This window comes from Triturus cristatus, chromosome 2_1 (assembly GCF_964204655.1).
Source record: "Triturus cristatus chromosome 2_1, aTriCri1.1, whole genome shotgun sequence".
NCBI classification, from domain to species: domain Eukaryota; kingdom Metazoa; phylum Chordata; class Amphibia; order Caudata; family Salamandridae; genus Triturus; species Triturus cristatus.
The window spans coordinates 208,488,371-208,511,153 of record NC_140581.1 but is presented as its reverse complement, the minus strand read 5'-3'; the positions used below and the strand labels follow the sequence as shown (position 1 = coordinate 208,511,153).

The window sequence follows — 22,783 nt, the reverse complement described above, 5'->3', positions numbered from 1 at the left end:
ACTCATGCATCCTCTTCCTTAGGACTGGCTCCCTCCTGGTTCCTTCCTACATCCTGACTAAAGATCTTATGAACACTGCCATGGCAATTGTGAATTAAATAAAAAACAAGACAGTAGGGTAAATTTGACCAAGATTATAGTAGAATGTAACATATAGCCGAGAATAACTTATCTGCAGAACATCAAAATAATTTGACATATTATACAGGCAACACCACAAAATAAGTAATGATCATTCATATGCCCTTTGTTTCTGATACTTTGAGACCTATAGGCTTCAACTACCTTCTTCGCCCCTGCTCCTTGTGGGTGACCAATGCTCTCATATAGATGGAGCTGTATCATACTATAAACAAATTGCTACTTTGATTATTGAAATAAACAAGCATTTTGAGGTTTCCTAAGAGGGCGAATTTTGTGGCTATAAACCTCAGAAAATGTATTTTTTAATTAAACGTTCCAGGAGAGGGATAGGCAAGAAGTGAGGGAGTGGGATTTTCTTTTTAATGAGGTCTGTCTTTCATGTAGTACTACAATTTTACGCATTTGTACAACAGTTTTCGTTTTCTGGGTACTCACCTGCTTTTTGTCTAGAAGGAAGACTTGACATTGTGTTGCTTCTAGCAGAAACAGTGCGTATGCAGATCTGTCCGGTACTTGCTACCGGGGACTGCAGACTTTCCTCAAAGTCTTGAATATAGGCTTCCAAGGCTTTGCTGGCGGAGTCATACAGCTTGTCCTTGTACTGAATGGAGCTCCGGAGAGAACGTGAATACGTGCTGGAGCTGCCAAGACTGCAGCTGGCAAGAAGGGAAGAAATTGAGATGGTAGATGGAGATGTGTGGCCATCACCTTTTCCAGTAAAGCTGGCCATGACGTTCTCAGAAAAGGTACTTGATGACACGGGCAATCATTATGCTACACCAAGCTGCAAATAAAAACACATAAAGAGTTAAATTGGAAATTCGTAAGAGAAGTGAAGTTATCACTATACACTGTACTGTCAATAAATTCAGAGGAGCGACTGAATTACACTAACCAATGGTAGATGCCATCTGCCTCTCAGTGAAATTAGCTTCTATTATTAGCTTATCAGTTTTCCAGTAAGCCCAAACACCCACGGTAACATCATTGTTACAAGTGGGGCAATGGGTGGGACAACATGGCATATGCGAAAGTAAAACTCTTGTAATGTCAGACTGGGCAATCTGGTAAGGAATCAATCATGTATTTTTTATTAAACGCTAAAATCCTTTGAGGGTAACTAAGTGCTTCTGCAACAGCACTGTGTACCACTCCAAACACGAAACAATGGAAAAGCTGGCAACAACTAAAAGAGATTTTGATGGGGATCAATATACTAGGAAATATTAATAATAGAACTGACAGAGACCTGCAGACCTGGAACACAAAAATATTTTTTGATCATAGTCCTGTTCTTTGCAGTTTACAAAACTGAGTCAATACTACCAGCAAAAAAGCACAAAGATGATAAAACTAACTGGACGATTAGCTTTATTGTTTAAACTCTTCTTACAATGCCCCATGTCTGCAAACCTTCTAAAAGTGATGCATAAAAGAAAAGGACAACAGAAAAGTATTGCAAGAGATTAAAGCCCTGGGAATTTGACTCAAGGCAGACAGGAACAAGCATTTGCAGTGCAATAGGTCTCGCATTTACGCAAGTTTAAGCTATTGGCATAGTTATTCGTGTTCCAAAAACCAAAACATGAATAAAAGGCATTGTCATTTACAACTCGTAAATGCGAGACCTGTTACATTGCAAATGCTTTTTTTTGCAGATTTATATAGTGCAAACTCGACCCAAAGGTATTGGAGCGCTTTACATGAGCACCAGTTATGTTACACAAGGACGCATTCATTTTTAGGTCGAGCCTACAGCAGCGCATGCGCTGTTGCTCGACTTTTGTAAGTGGGATTTAAAAGTGTTTCCCACCGGCATTTGCTGCCTAATGCTTGCGTTCACGCTCGCGTGAACGTGCAATTACTTTCACTTTGGGCGCTGCTGCGCGCGAACAACTCGCGTTTGCAGGCGCGCGCGCGCCTCCGCCTCTCTCTCCCGCTGCAGCCCCCATCTTTGCATTACCCCGGGACCAATGCTTGTTTTTATTGCAGGCAGCACCGCACACCTTGGCAGGAATGACGGCGGCATCGACTTTCTTTTATTATGTGTGGCACCGAACGTGGCTGCATGCCTTTCTTTTTATGTTTATTTGACTTTTTGTCTACAATGGCAGCACCCGTACTTTAGCTTTAAACTTCCTTAGCTAAAGCGCGGGTGCTGCCATTGCTTCAAAAGTAAAGACATAGAAAAAGTAATTGTTTTCTATTTTTTTACTTTTGAAGCCATCAAGGCAACTGCAATTTAGCTTAAGATGTTTAAAGGTAAAGCGCGGGTGCCGCGATGGCTTTGCAATGCAATAGCTCTCGCATTACTGAAAGTTTGAGCTAGCGGGGTTGCATTATTACTAGCAACGCCAATAGCTCAAACTGACAGTTATGCGAGATCTATTGTTTATCGTTATTATCATGCAATGTTCTCTCATCTGCAAGTTGTTGTTTTTTCTTTGATTTGTGCTGCTTCATAGCTTCTCCCTAACCACTGATAGAATAACCGTGTGTTTTTTAAACTAAGCACCTTTTTCACCTTTATTTTCTGTAACGCCTTCCGCCACAACTACTTTTCAGCTCATTTGTGTTCTGTCCAATCAGGGCTCTTACCAGATGAACAGCATACGGCTTTGTACATGTCCTACTGCCAATTTAAATGTGCTTGCACAACATGGTGTATGTAATAGCCGGAAGCAGACGACCACTGTTTGTCTACAATTATAATGCAAGTGTTCCATGACGTCAGAACAGCTAGCCCAAGGAACAATCGGCTATGTCTTTATTTGGCAATTTCAGAAACGCATCTAAATGCAATCATTTAGAAAACATTATCGGAACATAGAAAATAGAGGAACTATTCTCCCCACAACTCCCTCTGCTTGGTATTTGCTTCAATGCCAAACGTTCAAAACAATAACATTATTGTGTAACAATTTCCGATTTTCATAGCTGCATGGCTTGATTCGGATCCTTTTATTAATTAAATGTTTTTCACTGACTAATGTTCCTCTCCCACTTTGAATAAACTGCAGGTAGTCGGGAACCTGCATTGCTGGTCCACAGAAGGGTTTTCTCAGTCATTTCACCTAGGTGTGACATTCCCATAGTTTCAGCACGCTTAGCGTGACATTTAGAGAGGCGCAATGTTGCTAGCTCTGCAAAGCACGTCTAATTATTAATTATATCTGAACTGATCCAATTTCTATTAAGTCCTGCATAAAACACAGCAACGTTGCACCACCATCAGCTGTAGGAGCGCTGTGCAGGCCCCTCCATATAAACGTACAATTAAACACATCTACACGCAAGAAACCTGCAGTGACGTGACTATTCGCCCCTTCTCCATGGAGGTGCCGCAGCCTGGGGGTTAATTTCAATTTAGCAAACCTTGCCTACCCTTCTGCCAAAGTACCGTCCTTTCGTCAGCATGCCCACTCTTTTTTTAGCGCGCATTACTTGCTTTCCAGAGTGTCAACTTCACCCTGTGACTTGTGTCAGTTTCAAAGATCTGATGCTCTGAGCGTGATCTGAATACACAAGATTTGCTCAAGTGACACGCACGGGGGCTACTTGGTGATTATTTTTATTTTACAGAACTCCCTCAACCGGTGATGAGCTGCTTCCGACATCCATCATTTAGCATCCACCCGTGACCAATCATGCATCCATTCGCCCACGCCCAAGCATTCATCCACCCATTCACTCTTGCATCCATCCACGTGTGCGTGCTGCCACCCCTGCCCAGTGCCCACCCATCCACCGCTGCATGCAGGTACACCCATCCAACTATATATTCATCAAAGTATACACCCATTCAACTATAAACGTATCCATGCATCCATAACTTATCCATTAATCCACCACATACCTACTACGTGCACGTCCTCATATGTCTGTCGATTGTCACCATAAGTATGATTGTGTGTGATAGCTGCGCCCGTCCTGGGGTCCTGTAATCACCCTGTGTTAATGTTATTCAGTGCAGCTGCATAGATAGTTCTGATGATGCAGAGAAGCAACCTTTCGCTCACATTGAGTCAACAAGCTTTTGCAATGCAATAGGTCTCGCATTACCGAAAGTCTGAGCTATTGGCGATGCTAATAATAATGCAACGCCAATACCTCAAACTTTCAGTAATGCGAGAGCTATTGCATTGCAAATGTTGTTTTTCTATTTATTTACTTTTTAAGCAATTGCGGCACCTGCGCTTATTGCTTAAAAAAGTAAATAAATAGAACACATTTTTTTTCAATTTTTTTGTTTTTAAGCTATCACAGCACCCAACTTATTGCTTAAAAATGAATACACAGAAAAAAAACATTTGCAATGCAATCGCATTACTGAAAGTGGATCGTGAGTTGACTACCTTATGCTGATTTTATCGCCTCACAATCCCACGCTTAGCTGACGGGGTCTTTTCACAAATCTATTTGAATGACGCACAGGAAAGTCTGCATCACCGACGGAAAGTAGTGCGTCAGATAAGCTAACTGACTTCATCTCAGGCGTACCGGGCTCTACGAGGGCCCATTCTCTCTAGTGACTTTGTTTGGGGCACTGCTTACCTAAAGCAGACACTAAACAAACCTTTTGATTGCTGCTTTTAGACAATTTTGTATTGCCTCTTCAAGGCCTGAAAACAAGAACTTCACAGCTGTGAGACTGCTTTCGAGAGCTGCAGTGGTGGAGCCAGGGCTTTAAGTGGGATGAAAAAACTGGGGGGTCTCTCCAAGGAGCGTGGCCAATGTAATTAAGGGTGTGGCTTAAAACGCATAGGCAAAAAATCTGTGCTTAGCATAGTGTGCCACAGACTTGTATTTTGCTGTTTCTGTCATTGCATCCAGACATATGATAAAAGTAACATCACAGCTACAAGAAGTCAGGACTATTGGCTTTGTCAATGGTTGTTAGCTGCATAAGATAAATAAGCAGCAACTATGGCTTGTACATATTATTGAAAAAGCTTCCACTTAAAACCCTGGTGACACCACGACAATGTTGCCGCTCCTGAGTTTCAAAAAGAGAAGTGGCAATTTGCAGTGTGCTATTCAATAGGGCCTCCTCACTCGCAACAGCGCTCGGAGTCCTATGTTTTAAAAAGCAGGCACATGGGGGATGTAAGAAGCAAGGATTTCCCTTCCCCTACAACGCTCACTTGGCATGACGTCATGCCGTAACTTCTCCACTAGCAGAAGTGAGCAGTGTGAGCACGCACACATGGATGTGCCTGCTGTCACTGCAATCCGGGAAAAAACGGACGGTCTGTGCCAGGGCACAAAACAGAGCCCGTTTCGAGGCCATCTTTAAACAAGCATTGGCATAGCCAATAGGTCTCGCCTTTGGGACCTTATAAGTGTTTAGCCACGCAACAGTTGATGTGGTTGCACCAAGGATATTGTGCTGCATAACTAAATACTTATAAGGTCCAAAAGCGAGACCTATTGGCTATGCCAATGCTTGTTTTTTTTTGTAGGCAGTTCCCTGCAAGTCCTGTGTTTTGGCAGTGGGTCAATCTAACTTCTTAATTTTCCCCAGTGTGTGAGTGAGTTGTTCGTCCAGTCATGGTTTTTGCTTGCATTCTCGACTTCTATGTACGTTAACAACATTTAAAAAATCAAAATGTTCCAGAATGCAAAGCAAAAACCACGCCTGCATGAGCTACTCGTACATGCCCTGTGAGACTTGGAACCAGTGAGCAATACAACGGCAACATGGCAAAAAGTCATTTGGATAAGGGTGCTGGCAAGTTCAGATTTCCCCTCCTTCCCCCATCCAAAAAAGTAGACGGATTTCAGTACCTCAATCTCCCCCTATGTATCCCCAAATGTTGGCGTGAATGAGGACAATCAAATCGATTCTACTACGCTGAACGGGCATCATCGTCCGTGAACTTCAAATGAAATAAAAGTACGTAAAGGTGGTGACATCCAATAGATCTAAATGCTTCTTGCCAATAGAGTTCCTTTTTTTGGACTAATGGAACTGTTTCTCTGTTCTCATAAAGCACTACCACGCCAAAGCGCAACGATAATAGTAAATAAAGACAATCGGTGCGGCCATACCAGAAGTAAGAACAAGCATTTGCAATGCAATCGGTCTCGCCTTTAGGACCTTATAACTGTTTACCGATGCAGCACATTAGCGCACATTACTGCAATGTTAACACTCACCACTCCCATCATTCCAGACGGATTCTTCTCATCACTCCTAAGAAACATAGAATTCTAACGAAACCAGGTGTGAGAACAATTGAGAGCTCCTTTAGGCATACATGAAAGTAGACCCACATAGCCCCAACATCAGACTACAAGTGTCCTCTGCAATACAGGTTATTTTGTGTTCAGAAAGTTACAGCCAGTAACTGTATGCACACAAACAACTTAATAGAATATTTAGCTTCCCTCTCCTGTAGACTCCACAGTGGTGGCAGGGCCCCTACCGTAGGGGTTCTGCAAATCGCCCAGCACTCCCCTGGCTGCTGAGAATCCAGTCATTCAAAGGAGCGCTTGGTGGAGGCACGCGTCACTGCTGCATTTTAGCAGCACAACGCGGAGCTGGCAAAAATGATGCCCTGGCCGTCATTCGTAGCGTTTCACACGCTACAAGATGGACGGCCCTGGCTACCACATACATGCATAGCTGCCAAGGTTTCAGACGGCTTATGTGTGATATTTTCAAAATTTCAGTGTAATTATGAGTGACATTCAACAGCTATGAGTGACATTTTCTCGCAAGCAAAATTAAGCAATGAAGATGAGGGAAATATATAAATATGAGAAATTATACCAATTTGAGCAATGTGAAACTCTAATAAGAGCTTAAAACTGTTGTAAAGCACCAGAAATGGAAGGGCACTAACCTGGTGAAAAGTAGTAACTCACAGCTAATCCTCACCAAATACAGTTTTGCGAATATGTGGTTCATGTTCTTGCTCTCCTTCTTCCCTTTTGTCCTCGTTCTTGCTTTTTCCCTTCTTCCCACTGTCTCGTTTTCCCATTTCCCTCCCTTGTACTCTTTTTCTTCCTACTTCCTCATCCCTTCACACCTACCCCCTTTCTGCAATCTGGACCTAAAAGCGCTATGAAGCATGCAGTATAGTACGTTTTCTAGTGCTTTTTTCAAATCAGTCAGTTATCCAACCCTCCTCCCCCGTTAGCCATCCCCCTCTTGGTTGCTAAATTTACAAGCTGTCCCAAAAGGTAGAGCTTTTGGCTTTGTGAATAATTGTTATATCTACTCTTCCTCTACATAATCTGAGCTGCACACACCCCTACCCAACAACTGCTCAATCACTACAGCGTGAAGCTGCGTTCGCATAAACTCAATTTTCCATGGACAAAATTATATTATGTGCGACGTCACCGCGCCTATTCTCTCGGGGAGAAACACATGAAGGCCAGCTACATTAATAGACAAAAAGAGATGAAACCAGTTAGACATTCGATTAAAAGCTGCATTCTAATCATATTCAGCATAGAATGTTGTGGAATATAAAATACTATTTTATGAAATAGGAAATTATCCTGACATACTTCCTTCCTAATGACCAAGTGTCAGCTCCACATATGCAAAGCTGTACTATCAAGTGTTATATGTGCTGACTTGGCCCTGGGTCCGGCGTGCTCAGATGAAATAAAGAGCCTTGCAGGGTGTTCACGCTGTGATGAGCTTTCCTGTGTGCTGCAAGCTCCTCTTGCTGGACAATCAGTGATAACACTGCATGTCCCTGCTCCTCTCTTGACAGTGTGTGCGAGCGGGAAAGAAAGGCCTGTGTGTACAGCTAAGGGGAGCCCACCGCAACACCCACTGCCCACCCCTTTCACGTTAACCATTGCGTGAAAAGGGGCCATATTTACAAGGCAGCGTTAAGCCACATTAAGTGGCTTAACACTGCCTTGTAAATAAGGGAAAGCCCCTATCGCCACTACAACGTCGGAAAAGTGACGTTGTGGTGGCGATAGGGGCTTGTACATATGCCCCTTAGTTTGGTGTGCATGCAAATCCTGCACTGTCAATCCCTGGTAAATTGCAGCTGCTACTGCTGAAACAAGGCCAATGGAGGTACCAATGGGTGAGGCAGACTGGCCTCAAGGGCAGGGCCGGCTTTAGCACTGGCAGCACCCTGTGCAACAATGTTTGTTGGTGCCCCCCAATGACCACCTCCGTCACGGATTCCCTCACTACCACCCTTTAACAATGCCCCTCAAGTCTCCATAACCACACTCTCTCTCACATTCATTTAGTTTGATTTACAGCGCCACTGATACCAGTGTAGGGTGTCAGAGCACTTTACAATAAACGCATTACTTAGAGACAATCAATTATACTTGTGTAAATCACTGTATAGAAAATGTTACATAAGACTAAAGACTGCAAGGTGTAGGAGTCACATGACAACCATAGTAGTAGGCCGTATAGTTTAATAGTGATTGGTCTGGAGGAACACAAACTGAGAATTTAAAACATACTACCATGGTTGGGGGTTCTCTTTAATAACCAGAGTTGATTTCTATCCAAATGAACCCTTTTTCTGCAACATTAGGATAATCAGAGACTGGGGGGTCGGGGGGAACATAACGCTCTAATTTATACCTTGCAGTTTGCATGCAGCTCTTAGATGACAGTTAATAGCTCACTGTTCAATGTTAGGATTTTAACTTATAAACTGCAAGTAACAAAAGGATCTCTCTGACAAAAGCAGTAACCCACAAACCTATTTACATTGCGTGCACGTTGTGATCTGAATGTTACATGTCCTTTGCAGCAGGCACATTAAGCTTCTAAGCTACCTTTCCACGAGTCAAAATTTCCACTTGACTAAACTCTGACCTCTCTCTAGAAGAACATTAAGCACCGGAGTTATCATGGCATTTCTATTGTTGCTGAAAATGTCTGGAGGCCAGGAAGGAGGCAGCAAGTGCATTTAAAACCATAATATACTTGCAAACATGATGGCCCCACCCGAAGTCAGCGCCCGGAGCGATCGCACCGCCCTAGAGATGCCGTGCTCAAAGGTCCTGTAACCTCAGTGACAGGGTCACTGTTGCTCTAGGATGTGCTACTTCGTAGGCCTGCCGACAAGACTGAAGGTGAACTTCAGTATGGATTATGGTGGACAGGCCTTCAAGGTTAACCCACACTTGCCACTGTTAGGGTCCACCTGCTGGGGCTAAGACACCTGGGAGTCTTGCGGGCCTTCTAAGGTTTAGCATGGGAATGAGCTCTCTCAGGACTGATCTGGTGGACTGGTCATGAAGGCTGAACCTGGTTCCCCAGTTCCAAATTCGGCAGGTCTGACCATAGTGCCACATTCTCCACCCCCCCCCCCCCCCCCCCACCGAACACTATACTGCCCCACTGAGAGAAACTCACACTGCCTTCAACCACAACCCAATTGTGCACCGGTATAAACACCTGGAAGCCACTCAATTCAAATTACGCACTAGACAAGAGCAATATGCTTCCTAAAAAGAAAGTAACAATATCCTGGAAAAAGCAAACACTCAATGGAATGTATAATTAAGTAAAGCATGTGCAATGTAAGCAGGAACAACATGTTTACCTTAATGCTTTTATATACTCATTCTTCATAAATCAATTAGTGATTTTGTCTGAAAAGTTAAGGACGTGACTACATGGCCAGGAAGGGACCTGTTTGAATGCCCATTGCTTCTATCCTTACAGAGCGTGAGCAGTACGGTTTAAAAAGACCACATCCATGAACACATTAACCAGGAACTGTAGCACCCCCAGGAATAGTGCACTTCCTCACCTGGGGAAAACAATGTTGTTCAAAGAAAGACGAGAATACGAAAGTAGCGCTTCACTGGCAAACTGGAAAGTGGCGCTAATGTGTTTAGGTGTGAAGAAGAAAACCAAATCTGGTCACTTTGCGACAGCTTCGACTTGCTTTATTTATTTATTTTTCAGATTTTTAACCTTTTATTTCTCTCCATCCAGAGGCTGCACTTTGGAATAGAAAAATGTCAGAAAAAGATTACCTTTTCAGCAAAAGTGTTTTTCTTTTTTGGATCCATTTCACAGGGGAAAAAATAAGCAAGCAGAGGAGAGAGGGTGAGAACCGAGGCTTGTGGTTTTCAGTAGGTGAGGAGGAGCGAGACAGAAAGAGAGGGAATAAGAGGCAGCTGACAGTGGCAAAGCAGAAGTGGACACTGTCCTCGTCTTCTCTGGGCATGAAGGAAAAGCCAGAGTCCTTTTCCTTCTCTGCTCACCTGTCCCGCACGCCGATCTGTAGGCCATTTCAGCCGTCCTGAGACACATATTTTAAACAAAGATGTAGGGGTACGGATTCGATTGAATTTAAGAAGTAGGGGCAAGTCGTGCCCTGCCGATTCCGCCCACTTCGATCACTGGTTGGAGCAGGCAGATAATGTGAAAGAACAAGCATGTGGCAAGCGTTGAAAGTGTCAATTGTAACGGAACAAGCAAGCTGCAGATAATGTGGCAGAACAAGCATGTGGCAAGCGTTGGAAGTGTCAATTGTAACGGAACAAGCAAGCTGAAGCTGACACTAACTACGAAGCCAGTGATTGTGCTGCCTCTGCCCCTAGGTCTAGCTCCACTCTCTCCCTGGCTCCGTCCCCTACTCACCCTGCAGCAGCTCGATCTGTCGGACTAAAGATTCCTTCTCCACCATCTTCTAAGTCTTAGCCCCAGCTCACGCCACCAGGTCACCGGAGCGCGCCACGGTAGAGCAGTGCCAAAGAGAACGGATTACACCGAGTGTCAATAGACAGGACCGGTCATGGAAATAGACAAGGGACACCAGGACAGAGTTTGCTGTTGTTGTCATAGGCATAAAGGTAGGACAACGAAATGGCTGACGTTTCACGGGCACAGTAGAAGGAGAGGACTACGATGTTAGCATTAACCAAATAGAGCATTACACACCTTCTGTCTTGCTAAGAGCCTAGTACACCCAATTGCCTTGCCTTCAATGATATAATAAGCATTTGCAATGCAAGAGTACTCGCATTTACGCGAGACCTAATGCATTGCAGACGGAGTGCGGGTGGGCGGGCTTGATTAAAGCATGAAAAACGGGAGTGGGAGGGGCAGGAGAGAAGGCACGTACAGCGGGAGGTGGTGGCACGGGTATAAAGTAGTGCTCAGGAAACACCAGTAAAGGGGCCAATAGCCGTGGAAGGAGACATGGCTGTGAGGAGGCGGGACTAGCAGCCTCTAAACCAATGAGAAGGCAGCATTTAGAAACAACAAAGCCACAAGCCAATGAAAAAGTGGGCGGTGAGTGGGTGGGGCTTCCCTCACTAATAGTGTATACTGCATGCCTCGCAAAGCGAGCAGCGCATGCGCTGCATCGCTAGGCGAGACCTAAAAAACAGAGCCCTCGGCAGGGAGTAATACCCCTGCCCAACAATGAACATGCCGAGGCGCGGGGAAAGAAAACATCAGAGCTCGATGACGATAAGACTGCAATTTTAGGTTTCAGGAGGGGGGGAAGAGAAAATGCATTTCATTTGTTATCTATCTCGGCCAGACTTTTGAGTGATTGTCAGCCCTGGTCCCTTAGAGAGGTCTTGACATATCGTGTAAAAAAAGAAGCTGTTGCTGCTTGTTTATATTTGCAATGCTCTTTGCGGCCGAATGACAACAAAAAAAGTGCTTACCGACTAATGAAGGAGACAGTGTAACGCCGCAAGTAAAACATCTAGTCCTAACGAGCAGTTACAAAAGGAGACAGGGCAGTAACAAGGAGGGACTAAGAAGCCTCTTTATCAATCGGAAGCCAGCATTTACCATGGACTATGACGCCAGTCAATGAAAAAGATGGGCAGGGCTTCCACACCACTTCTAAAACATACCCTACTACAGCATGCCTAGCAAAGCGAGCAGCGCATGCGCTGCAACGCTAGGCTTGACCTAAAAATGACTTACGCCAGGCACCGAACGATAAACAAAACAACATTGGAACAGACAAGATATAGCAGCTAGGCAGGGGAAAACGGAAATTTGTGAAAGAGACTGCCAAGTAGCCCCTAAGAGGTGTGATAATTTCAGTCAGTTTTCACTTTTTGGTAAAGCCTAGGTTTTAAAATTGTAAATTATGGGCAGAAAAATCAAAGTGTCCAAGGTGACAATCTAGAGCGCAGAGTTGTCGTCTATGAATATCTTATAATAGAGGCTCTGTAAAATTTGTAGAGCGACCCCTCTAGAGAGCCTTTCCCTCTGCTGAACAGCTATAGTGTGGGGTTTGTTAGCTTTAGTATATGTGCCACAGGATACAAGAAACCACACACCACACTTCTTGGGTGCTTTATGACTGCAGCTTAACCAATCAGGTGCAGACTTGTGGTGCAACTAATTCCTTAAACGATCCTGGCGCATTTCTGTACTAACTGCAGTCACAATATACTCTTTTATTTTACTACATCATGTTGTAGCTTATCTTTTTTCTTAGCGCTACTAATTTAGGAAAATGGAGAAGGGACCTGAGGCACAAAAAGTGGAAGTGATTCTACAAGGGTCACGCGACGGTGTAAAATGATTGAACCAGATTAAACTACATGTCACACAGTTCCGCAGATAAGAACTTATTGCTACATTAAATACAACATTTAAACGGGGCAAAAAGGGGGACAGAATCAATTGAGTCCATTTTTGCTACATATGTGATATGAAATGGGGCAAACAGGATTTGCCTCGCAGTAAAAGATTGCATCAGAGTAAAAATGGTGCCTAATGATTTTGAACTATTTTTGCTGTATTTACTTTGTAAGAAATGGAGGGATCGTGTCACTTGTTTCCGTTTTCAATTGGGTAAGCAGATAAAATAAGACAAAACATTTTGCACCATTTTTAACAAAGGATACGCTTTTCTTGTATTAAAAAGAAATATTATTATACGTCTAAACTGCTTACAGGCACTGAATGCATAATTTCTTCTTTTAGCAGTAGTTTCCCCATCTGAGTTTGCGTGTGAACATTGTGACTGGGTCTTGATTCCAGCTATCTAGCAGAAAAATATCCTGCGGTAGAGATATGCTTCACAAAACAAACAACAGCAGGGAAACGCCAAACATGTTCATTTTCGCCCTAATCCAGCATAGCAAAATAAATAAGGGCATAATGAGGTCTCCCTCTCCGCTGACCCACAGGATGAGCATTACACAAAATTAAATGCTCTGATAAAAATGCTTGTTTTCTGCCCGAAACTCAATAGTAATGAATACACAAAGACAAAAAAAATATTAATATTTGCTTGAAAGCAGAAACCTACAAAAAATACTTTTTAGAAACTTTAAAAAGATTGTGTCATTAGTTTACACATCGAGAAAAATAGGTCATTTCAAGAGTTGATTTCGATCTGGCCCTTAGGTCGCAAATAAGGCTGCTTAATGCCAGCCAACTCAGACCAAATATTATGCTACAATTTTATATAAGTATAATTGCTTCCATACCCCTTCTAAGGCCTAAGCGCTTCCAGGATTTTTGAGTAAGTAGGTACTCGGGATGTAGGTACATAAACTAGACATTGATTTTACATCATATCCAGGAAAAGGGTGGATGGATTTGTTATATATGGCTCAAGGTTAGAAACAAGAGACAGCAGGAACTGGAGGGGGAGAGACCGCAACGAAGCAGGAGGGGTTAGGAAGGATAGGGTGCTGGAAGCAGTACTCGTGTGCAAGGGACAAGGGAGGGGGTGTGGTGTAATGACCCGAGCTGCCCACTTTTAAGTTGGGGAACTGGGTTCGAGTCTGGAAAGAGTCTCAAACATTCCAGGATGTGGGGCAAATCACTTAATATCCCCTGTCTAAAAATGAATTTGTCCGTTTTTAACACAACTGGTGTTCATGTAAAGCACTCCGATACCTTCGTGTCGAGTTCTCCCTATAAATAACTGCAAAAAAAAAATAATAATAACATTGCGGGGGGTGGAGAAGGCTTTGCACCAGACAGGGGGGAAAGCACAGTATGCGGTGCCAAGCGCATTAATGGCTTAGGATTGAAGGTGTGATCCGTGATCTGCATACAGCGCCCATAGCTGCCAAGTGTTAAGACTGCTTATGTGTGACATTTCCATGGTTTGGGTGTGTTTGTGACATTCACATGCTTTACGAGTGACAATTTAGCACAAGTAGATGGAAGTAGTAATGCCCATGTAATGAGATACATTTCAGAAATTATTGGGTAAAATGAACAGAACAAAAATAGCTTCACACACGTTTCTTGTGTGCTCAGATCCATGTATATATAAAAACATGCTTCCAGTGCTGCAGCATTATTTAAAAGAACAGCCAGATGCGATGATGTTAACGGAATCTAATAACAGCAATCTTTATTCGATCAAAAATATGATCATTTACAATAATAAAACATTTCATAAGTATAAAAACAATAAAAGATTAAAACCAATATTTCATAAAAAAGTCCTATAACAAACGAACTATAGCAGCACCAAAAGAGAATATATAAAATACATAATTCCATACCCAGGACCTAAATTAGTAGGTATTAACCTTCCATATTTACAAGAATGCTTTTATACAGTTTGGACTTTCTCCAACAAGCATACAGCAAAAATCTCGATATTGCAAAAACGAGCCACCTTGTGGTGTCAGATCTAAAGATACGCAGTGCTTCACTGGGAGATCTGAACGAAAGTAGGTGACAAACTGGAATTATCCAGATTTTCCTATGGTCAGCATAGGTGGGACAGCAAAAGAGAAAATTATCGATGGTCTCTGATCCAGTGAGACACATGGGGCACAGAGGTGTTACAGCTGCAATCCCCCATGCACTTTTTCTAGAATTTAAAGGTAAGGTCCCAAGTCTAAATTGAATATACAGAGCTTTTGCTTGTGGGGGTTCGATATTGTTCATAAATGTTTCAAAACCATACACTCCTTTATAATTTAAAAAACTAGTAGTTAAAGTGCCATGTACAGTACCCTCTACATTTTGGTGATCCATATACTCCCAGAACCTTTTTTTGAGGAGCGGGACCATTGATTTTGATATGGACCTTGGGTCCTCCCAAACACACCCAAACCCTAGTTCCTAGAGCCAATCCTTGATTGTATTGAACCATTTAATGCGGCCTGATTGTTTGTGCAAAGCAATCAGTTCTTCCAGGGCCTCCTTCAGCGGGACCTGTGTGTTACTGGTCCAGATTCTAATCCAAAACAGAAGTGCCCTAAGGATAGCAAAGTGGTCTATGGGTTTTAGGCCAAGATCAGGTCTTAGCGGCAATAGGGGGGTGCTCGCAGGTAGGTTCAGGATCGCCCTGATAAATTTGTTTTCAGCTAGGGTTAGGTCTTTTAGATTTTCCAACCCCCATTGCTCATCAGCTGTTCCTAGACCTTTAGCCCTGTGAAATTCCAAGATGGGCGACACTGGGCAAATTTGGGGTGTCCAGGCCAGCCTGTCACTAATACGGACACCCAGATAGTCAAAATACTTAACCTGCTCCAGTGCTTGAGTGCCCAGCATGAGTTTGCCCTTATTTGATTTGTAGGGATTAAAGGACATCTATTTTGTTTTGGAGCAGTTTATTTCTAACCCCTTCATTCTGCATACTTTATCAAATTTATTTAAAAGGTTCTGGATCCCTTTGGGTGTTCTAGAGATTAGCAAGGTGTCGTCAACAAAGAGCAGACAGGGCACTGAGCTGCCTGCTAGTCTTGGGGGATCACCATCACAGTTGTACAGTTCAGTTCTTCTATCAGTCCATTAATGTAGAGGGTGAATAGAGTTGGAGCAAGGACACATCCTTGACATACAACTTTCTGTACTAAAATATCTTTTGTCAGACTACCTTCAGTATTCTACCCGACCATTGCATATGTATTGTGGTGTAAGCGGATCAGGATATTAAGTATATAAGCTGGGTGACACAGTTCGCTCAGTGCAAGCCAGAGTTGGTTGCGATCTATCGAGTCGAAGGCCGTTTTTAAATCCACAAATACAACGTACAGGTGGCCACCTCTGATGGTCACTTCCTTCCAGATTAAAAGGAGAAATCTAAAAACGTGATCAGTGGTACTTGTGGAGGCCCTGAATCCTGCCTGAAGGTCTGACAGGATATTATTGTCCTCGATCCAATTTTGGATCCTAGTTAAGATAAGTTTGCAGAAGATTTTTTGGGAGACATATATAAGGCTGAACAGCCTATAGTTGCTAGGCGACCCTTTATCTCCCTTTTTGTATATGGGAATAATCTCGGCACCCCTCCAAGTCGCCGGGATTTCGCCACCAGAAATGATGGCATTAAAAACTGATTGTAATAGGGCTCCCCAGATTAAGGGGTTCAGCCTTGTACATGTCTCCCAGAAGCTTACCTAGGCCTGGGGCTTTCCCTATATTCTAAATTCAGGTAGATTGAAAAATTACACATGGAAACATAGTCAGCAATATGTGTGTTTTTGAAAGGGACAAGAAAAAAATCAGAGTTGAACATACAATCACCTCATTATTTAAATGCAGCAGTAAACGGCATGGGGCACTGCCTCCAGCGAAAACACATGGAGATCGCTGCTAGCACTTCACCTCTCCTCCACCTTAGATTGAGGACCTCTCGCTGGCTGGCACACTGCCATGCAGAGAACACCTGGAGCAACCTGACGGCAGAAAAGAGCTATAAAAATGGCGAGACACGGCATTTCAGTGCAGTGATGCGGAGATACGCACTGAAATGCACTTGTCTAAAATGTGATGCGTGACACTTGGCATGTGATCTGCATACAGCGCACCGCGGGCTCAGTAGTGAAGTGTGATGAAGTCATCAGTGGTCCATGTATAGCGGCGAGTACGGTGAAAGTATAATAATGTAGTCAGTTATCCATGTACAGCGCAAGCGCAACAAGTGTTGTACAGTGAAAGTATTATGATTGGTGTGATCAGTTATCCAGGCAGACTTTGAAGCTGTGTCTGGCTGGAGGTTCAAGCATCCTGCGATTCTGAACAAATCACTTTATTTCCCAGAGTCCAAAAATGAATGTGTCTGTCTGTAATGCAACTTGTGCTCCTGTACGGCACTATGATATCTTCGGGTCAGGTTTGCGCTATATAGAACTGTAGGGACGGCACGCAAGGGATGAGATGAAGGAGGGAAGACTCGCCTTGCAATTTTCGGTGGCCAGTGCCTGTACAGCCTCCAACTTGGAAAACAAGTACCATGTGAGGGAGTCGAGAAACCGAACCAGAGGAGCAGGAAGAGATGCTGAACCTGGGCACAGTTACATCAGATAATAAAACACAAAACACAGCTGAAAAAACAGAAGCAGGCTATAAACCAATATCAGTTCGCAGCTCCTCCCTCAGCTCCTCCCTGTTCACGCGGAACTGACTCATCACAGAAAGCTCTCGCTTAGCCCCATCCCGTCTCGGAGAGCAGCTTCGAGACCTCGATTCTATTACAGGACCGGAGGCTTCGGATTATGCTTTCTCCTTCTTTACTGTATCAACTCACAGCAGCCAATAAACATACAATTTAGTAACACAACTACATTGTCCATGTGACTTTGCGTCAGCCACGCCTCCTTAGCCCTCCATAAGAGCCCTGGTCACTGTCCCAGCTTCCTCTTTCTTTGCTGCTCACAGCATGAGCTAAGTACCCCTCGTTTTTTCACTAATTGTATATGAGACGCTTTTTGTTACAAGACTGCTTCAGCGCGCTGCGCTTTGCCAAGATCAGGGCTTACTTGTGAGCGCGATTCAGCGTTGGTGGAGGGCGCCCTGCGCCGCTAGCAGGGGATCGCGGAGAAGCCTCCCCTGAGGTCGATGGCAGCGTTACGAAGCGCGTGCTTCACATCCTTGTACCGCGCCGCTGGGCGGCATTAATTCGGACCGTTGAGGTCCAGCGCGCTTAGCGCGGTGTCGAGGGCTCCCCTCATCGCCCGTGGACACGCAGAGCCGGATGGTTACCGGCCGACGTGTGCAGCTCACGCGAAGCCCATTTGGGCTGGTTTTCAGTAGGATTTGGGCTCGCGTTGGGCTGCACACGCCGAGCTCGGCTTCCGGGGGGTTTTGGGAGAGCGTTTTCGCTCCGTATTGGTGACGCCTGACTGGCTGCAAGAGAAGTCGCCCTGGGAGTGAGCACACACTCCAGAAACTCTAAAAAATTGGCTCTGACGCCTGAAAAGGCTGCAAGAATATAACTACAGCATCTGCTGAGGGGGCTAGGTACAAGATTGTTTTGTGTGCACCTGGGCTGGCCTCCCCCATTACTCCTCCAGGACTATATTATTATTGGCTCCTCTACCACTGGTGGATTGGTTCAGTTCTTCCACCTTGCAAGCATGAATGAGTGGGTACGGTACGAGGATGATGAGGAGGATGTCTATTATGAGGGTCAGCAAGAGACTGTCCTTGAGGACGATATTGTAGAGGCTCTGGACGCGTCGGTCCAATCCTCTGTCAACAGGGCACTGGAGACTACAGTTCCTTCGACTGTCCATCAAGCATTGGCGGCTGCTTTAAAACCAATTACCAAGCAGCTGGAGAGTTTTGCTAAACGACATGGTTTCACCAAAGGGAAGCACGGGGGACGCTCGAGCACAGAGCAGGCAAAAGTGCGCCGCTGGCCACATGCCACGACCCTGGATACTCTTCCTCCACCCGCGGGTGGCGACCACGCGTACTCGGCTGGCGGAAAGGCCAAGAGTAAGCAGAGAGTATATGCAGACACTGATTCCACCACCACTGCTACTGATACCGATACCAATACCACGGACGAGGAGTCCCCCCCTAAGAAGAGGGCTAAGAAGGTGGTTCCGGCTCCTCCGGAGACGGTGTCCACTACTCCTTTCACTTTCAACCCTAGCGAGATAGTGCACCCGAGGTCTACTGACTGGGCTCCAGCACCGGAGGTGATCGACTACCTACATGAGAATATTCGAAAAGGGTTTGACAAGGAGGTCAGGAATAGACTTCGGTCGGAATGTCCTCGACCGGATCTTCCGGATAAGGTAGCAGAGACACCGGAGATAGACGTCAGCTTGCTCACGTTTTTGAAAAAGTTCGCAAGAGACCCCAAGAAGGGGATAGACAGAGCCTGGCGAGGGTGTCAGGATAAGCTGCTTGACGTCGTGGGTCCCCTCGCGAAGATTCTAGAGATGGCTTTGGTGGCCAAAGAGTCGGCAGCTTCAGTGGACCCGGATATCTTAGCCGGGTGGGCACAGAGAGCAATCTGCTTGCTGGGTAATGCCAACTGTGCAATATCAACAGAGAGGCGCAAGTCCCTGCTCATGCGCATGGACACTAATCTCACTGATTTAGCCGCGGCTGAGCCAGGCCCGCTGGCGGAGGGCAATTTGTTCGGAGACCGTTTCGTGAAGGACGTGTCAAAGTATGTGGGGACTTTCACGTCGCTGGACAAGGCCCAATCGGGGATAAAGAGGGTGTTTACCCAGGGCCTTTTCAATAGGGCCGGACGAGGTAGGGGACGCTCGTCAGGCCGCTTCGCCAACCAAGGTCCCCCAAGAGGCGACTTCGGACGAGGAAGAGGTGACTGGGATTCTACCAGAGGGGGTACCTTCTACCCCACCCGCCGTCGCTTCAACAAACGCAGATTCCAAAGTGGCGGGAACAGAGCTGGTTTCCACGCACAAAATTCCACAGGTGAGTGTAACAGATTTGTCTCTTCTGCCATTGGGGGGTCGCACTCAGTATTATCTACACAATTGGCGCACTCTAACCCAGGATGCGTGGGTGCTTCAGACGGTTCAGGGATTCCAACTGGAATTTTACGAGCCTCCCTGTCAAAACACATGGCCCAGGCCTCTCCATTTTTCCCAACACGAATGCAACTTTATAGACGAGGAAATAGAGGCCTTGCTGCAAAAGCGCGCAATAGCTTTGTGCGATCACAAGCCTCACGGTTTTTGCAGCAACGTGTTTCTGGTCCAGAAAAAGGGAGGTGGATACAGACTAGTCTTGAACTTGAGGGATTTCAACCATTTTCTAGTATACAAACACTTCAAGATGGAAGGTATACACCTTCTGGCAGACCTCTTGAAACCGGGAGATTGGCTGGTCAGGCTGGATCTAAAGGATGCTTACCTGTCCATCCCTATTTTTCCTCCGCACCGCCGTTTCCTACAATTTCAGTGGAAAGGTCGGTGGTTCGAGTATTTGGCCCTTCCTTTCGGGCTTTCCTCGGCTCCCTGGTGCTTCACCAAGGTGATGAAGCCGGTGGTCGCGCATTTGAGAGAGCAGGGAATTCGCATGATCATTTACCTGGACGATATCCTGATCATGGCTCACAGCCCGTCCCTAGTTTTGCAGCACTTGCAAATGACAATGTCTCTCTTACAAAGTCTAGGATTTGTGATAAATCAGACCAAATCGGCTCTCACCCCGTCCACCAGCACGGAGTTCCTGGGGTTTGTGATAGACTCCAAGAAGGCGCAGTTGCACCTTCCCAAAGCGAAACTCAAGGATCTCAGGAAAGAGATAGTAGCCATGTTAGACAGGCAGATGGTGTCCCTCAGGACCATAGCCAGAATAGTGGGCTTATTGGCATCCTCCATACAGGCAATATTTCCGGGACCACTGCATTACAGGGCATTGCAGAGGCTAAAGATCCAGCACCTTCAGAAGGGTCTAGCTTATTCGGACCTGGTACCGATCTCTCAAGAGGTTCGGGACGAGATGCAATGGTGGCTGGGGCACGTGGAGGCCTGGAACGGCAGGGCCATCTTCGGCTCCTTACCGGAAGTAGTCATCGAGTCCGACGCCAGTCGTTGGGGCTGGGGAGCGCGTTGTGGCGACATTTCCACAGGCGGAAGATGGTCTCCCCAGGAGTTAGAGTTACACATAAATTGTCTGGAGCTCCTAGCGGGCTCCTTTGCAATTCGGACGCTGTCGCCCAAACAGACAGCTTGCTGCATTCTGTTACGAATGGACAACGTGTCGGCCGTGAGATACATAAACAAGCTGGGGGGAACGAGATCGCCCCTGTTAGTAGAGATTGCCAAGGACTTTTGGCACTACTGCCTACGCCACCAAATAACAGTAATAGCGGAATATATTCCAGGGCAGTCCAACCTCATAGCGGATTGGAACTCCAGACATCTGAGGGATTACAGCGACTGGAAGCTGATGCCGAGCATGTTTCGCTGGCTGCAGAGGCTTTGGGGGCCGTGTCAAACGGACCTGTTTGCCTCCAGGTTGAATCGACAGATTCCCCACTTTTTCAGCTGGAGACCGGATCCAGTGGCGACTGCCACGGACGCGTTCCTCCAGGATTGGTCGGGAGCAGTGAATTATGCCTTCCCGCCGTTCCTCCTCATTCCGAGAGTAACCTCTCATGTTCTCAGACAGAAGGCGGAGGTGATCTTAGTGACGCCACGGTGGAAATCGCAACCATGGTTCCCGATACTGCTGGAAATGAGCTGCGATCTTCCCAGGAGACTCCCTTGGTCGGAGTCTCTCCTCCTGGGACCGCACGGGGAGCAACACCCTCTGATCACATCGGAGAGATTGTCGCTGATGGCATGGAGAATTTCCGGCAACAGTGGGAAATGCCGGGAATTTCGGAGGCAGCTTCAGGCTTCATCAGGCAAGCGTGGGCTCCTTCCACCAGGAAGCGATACTCATCAGCCTGGACAAGCTGGATGGGTTGGTGCGTGGAACGGAGTCTGGATCCCGTGGGGACCGGACTATCCGCTATTGTGAATTTCCTTTCGGAAAAGGCTGCGAGTGGCCTTGCCTATCGCTCTGTAAATAACTTCCGATCGGCCATTTCGGCGGGGCACGCACCGGTGGATGGAAAACCGGTGGGCATGCATCCTATGGTTTGCAAGCTTCTTAAGGGTATTCGGATGGCAAATCCCCCCAAGCCCAAGTACTCGGGCTTATGGGATGTGTCCTTGGTCATTTCTTTGTTCAACAGTTGGCCAGTGAATAGTCAGTTGTCAAGAAAACAGCTTTTCGCAAAATTAGCGATGCTGTTGTGCCTCTCGGCCTGTAGGCGCTCATCGGATGTGCGGGCATTGGATATTACAGGTAGAGTATTTACCCCAGAGGGGGTTTCCTTTACTATCACGGGTCGTACTAAAACACTGTCTAGACACATTGAGTATAATGCTTTTCCGAGTAATGAAAAATTATGTGTGGTCCAATGCTTGAAAACCTATGAGGAATGTACCCGACCTTTGAGGTCTGAAGGTGCTACGCAGCTCCTGCTTGCAATACAAAAACCCTTTAAACCGGTGACTGCTGCAACTATAGCCAGATGGCTGCGTTATGTTATGAAGGAAGCAGGTGTTGATGTTCAAATGTTTGGCGCACATTCTGTGCGAGGTGCGATGGCTTCAAAGTCATTTATGCTGGGTTCTAGTATTCAGGACATTATGCATTGTGCGGATTGGTCTTCAGAGTCAACATTCAAACAGTTTTATTATAAGCCGGTGGGAGATATAACATCAGTGGTATTTAATAAGCGTTAAACTAGCATAATCCGAAGCCTCCGGTCCTGTAATAGAATCAAAAATTAGCTAGCATTCGCGCCAAGAATTTTCAATTCTATTAAGGACACGGAGGCGAGGATTATCCCACCCGGCTATGCACAATATGATTGTTTATGTTTACCCACCCGTTGATGATTATATAAACCTTTGTGGTAAATGGAGTTTACGGGTTGTTCATGTTGGTTTTTCCTAGGTG

At 45.5% G+C, this 22,783-nt stretch overlaps 1 protein-coding gene across 3 annotated transcripts in view; it reads right to left on the bottom strand.

The window, feature by feature from the left end:
* The window catches only part of C2_1H18orf54 (chromosome 2_1 C18orf54 homolog), a 227,928-nt gene that overhangs the window by 183,234 nt on the left and 21,911 nt on the right, over positions 1-22,783 (bottom strand). For 2 of the 3 annotated variants that reach the window (XR_014969719.1, XM_085629948.1), the window contains exon 2: positions 580-928. Coding sequence is in view for 2 of the 3 variants with exons in the window: in XM_085629948.1 (XP_085486074.1) it covers positions 580-874 (295 nt within the window). In the remaining variant the exon portion in view is untranslated. Of the gene's footprint in view, positions 1-579; positions 929-10,744; positions 10,870-22,783 lie in introns of those variants that run through there. The other variant, XM_085629954.1, reaches the window with a different exon arrangement.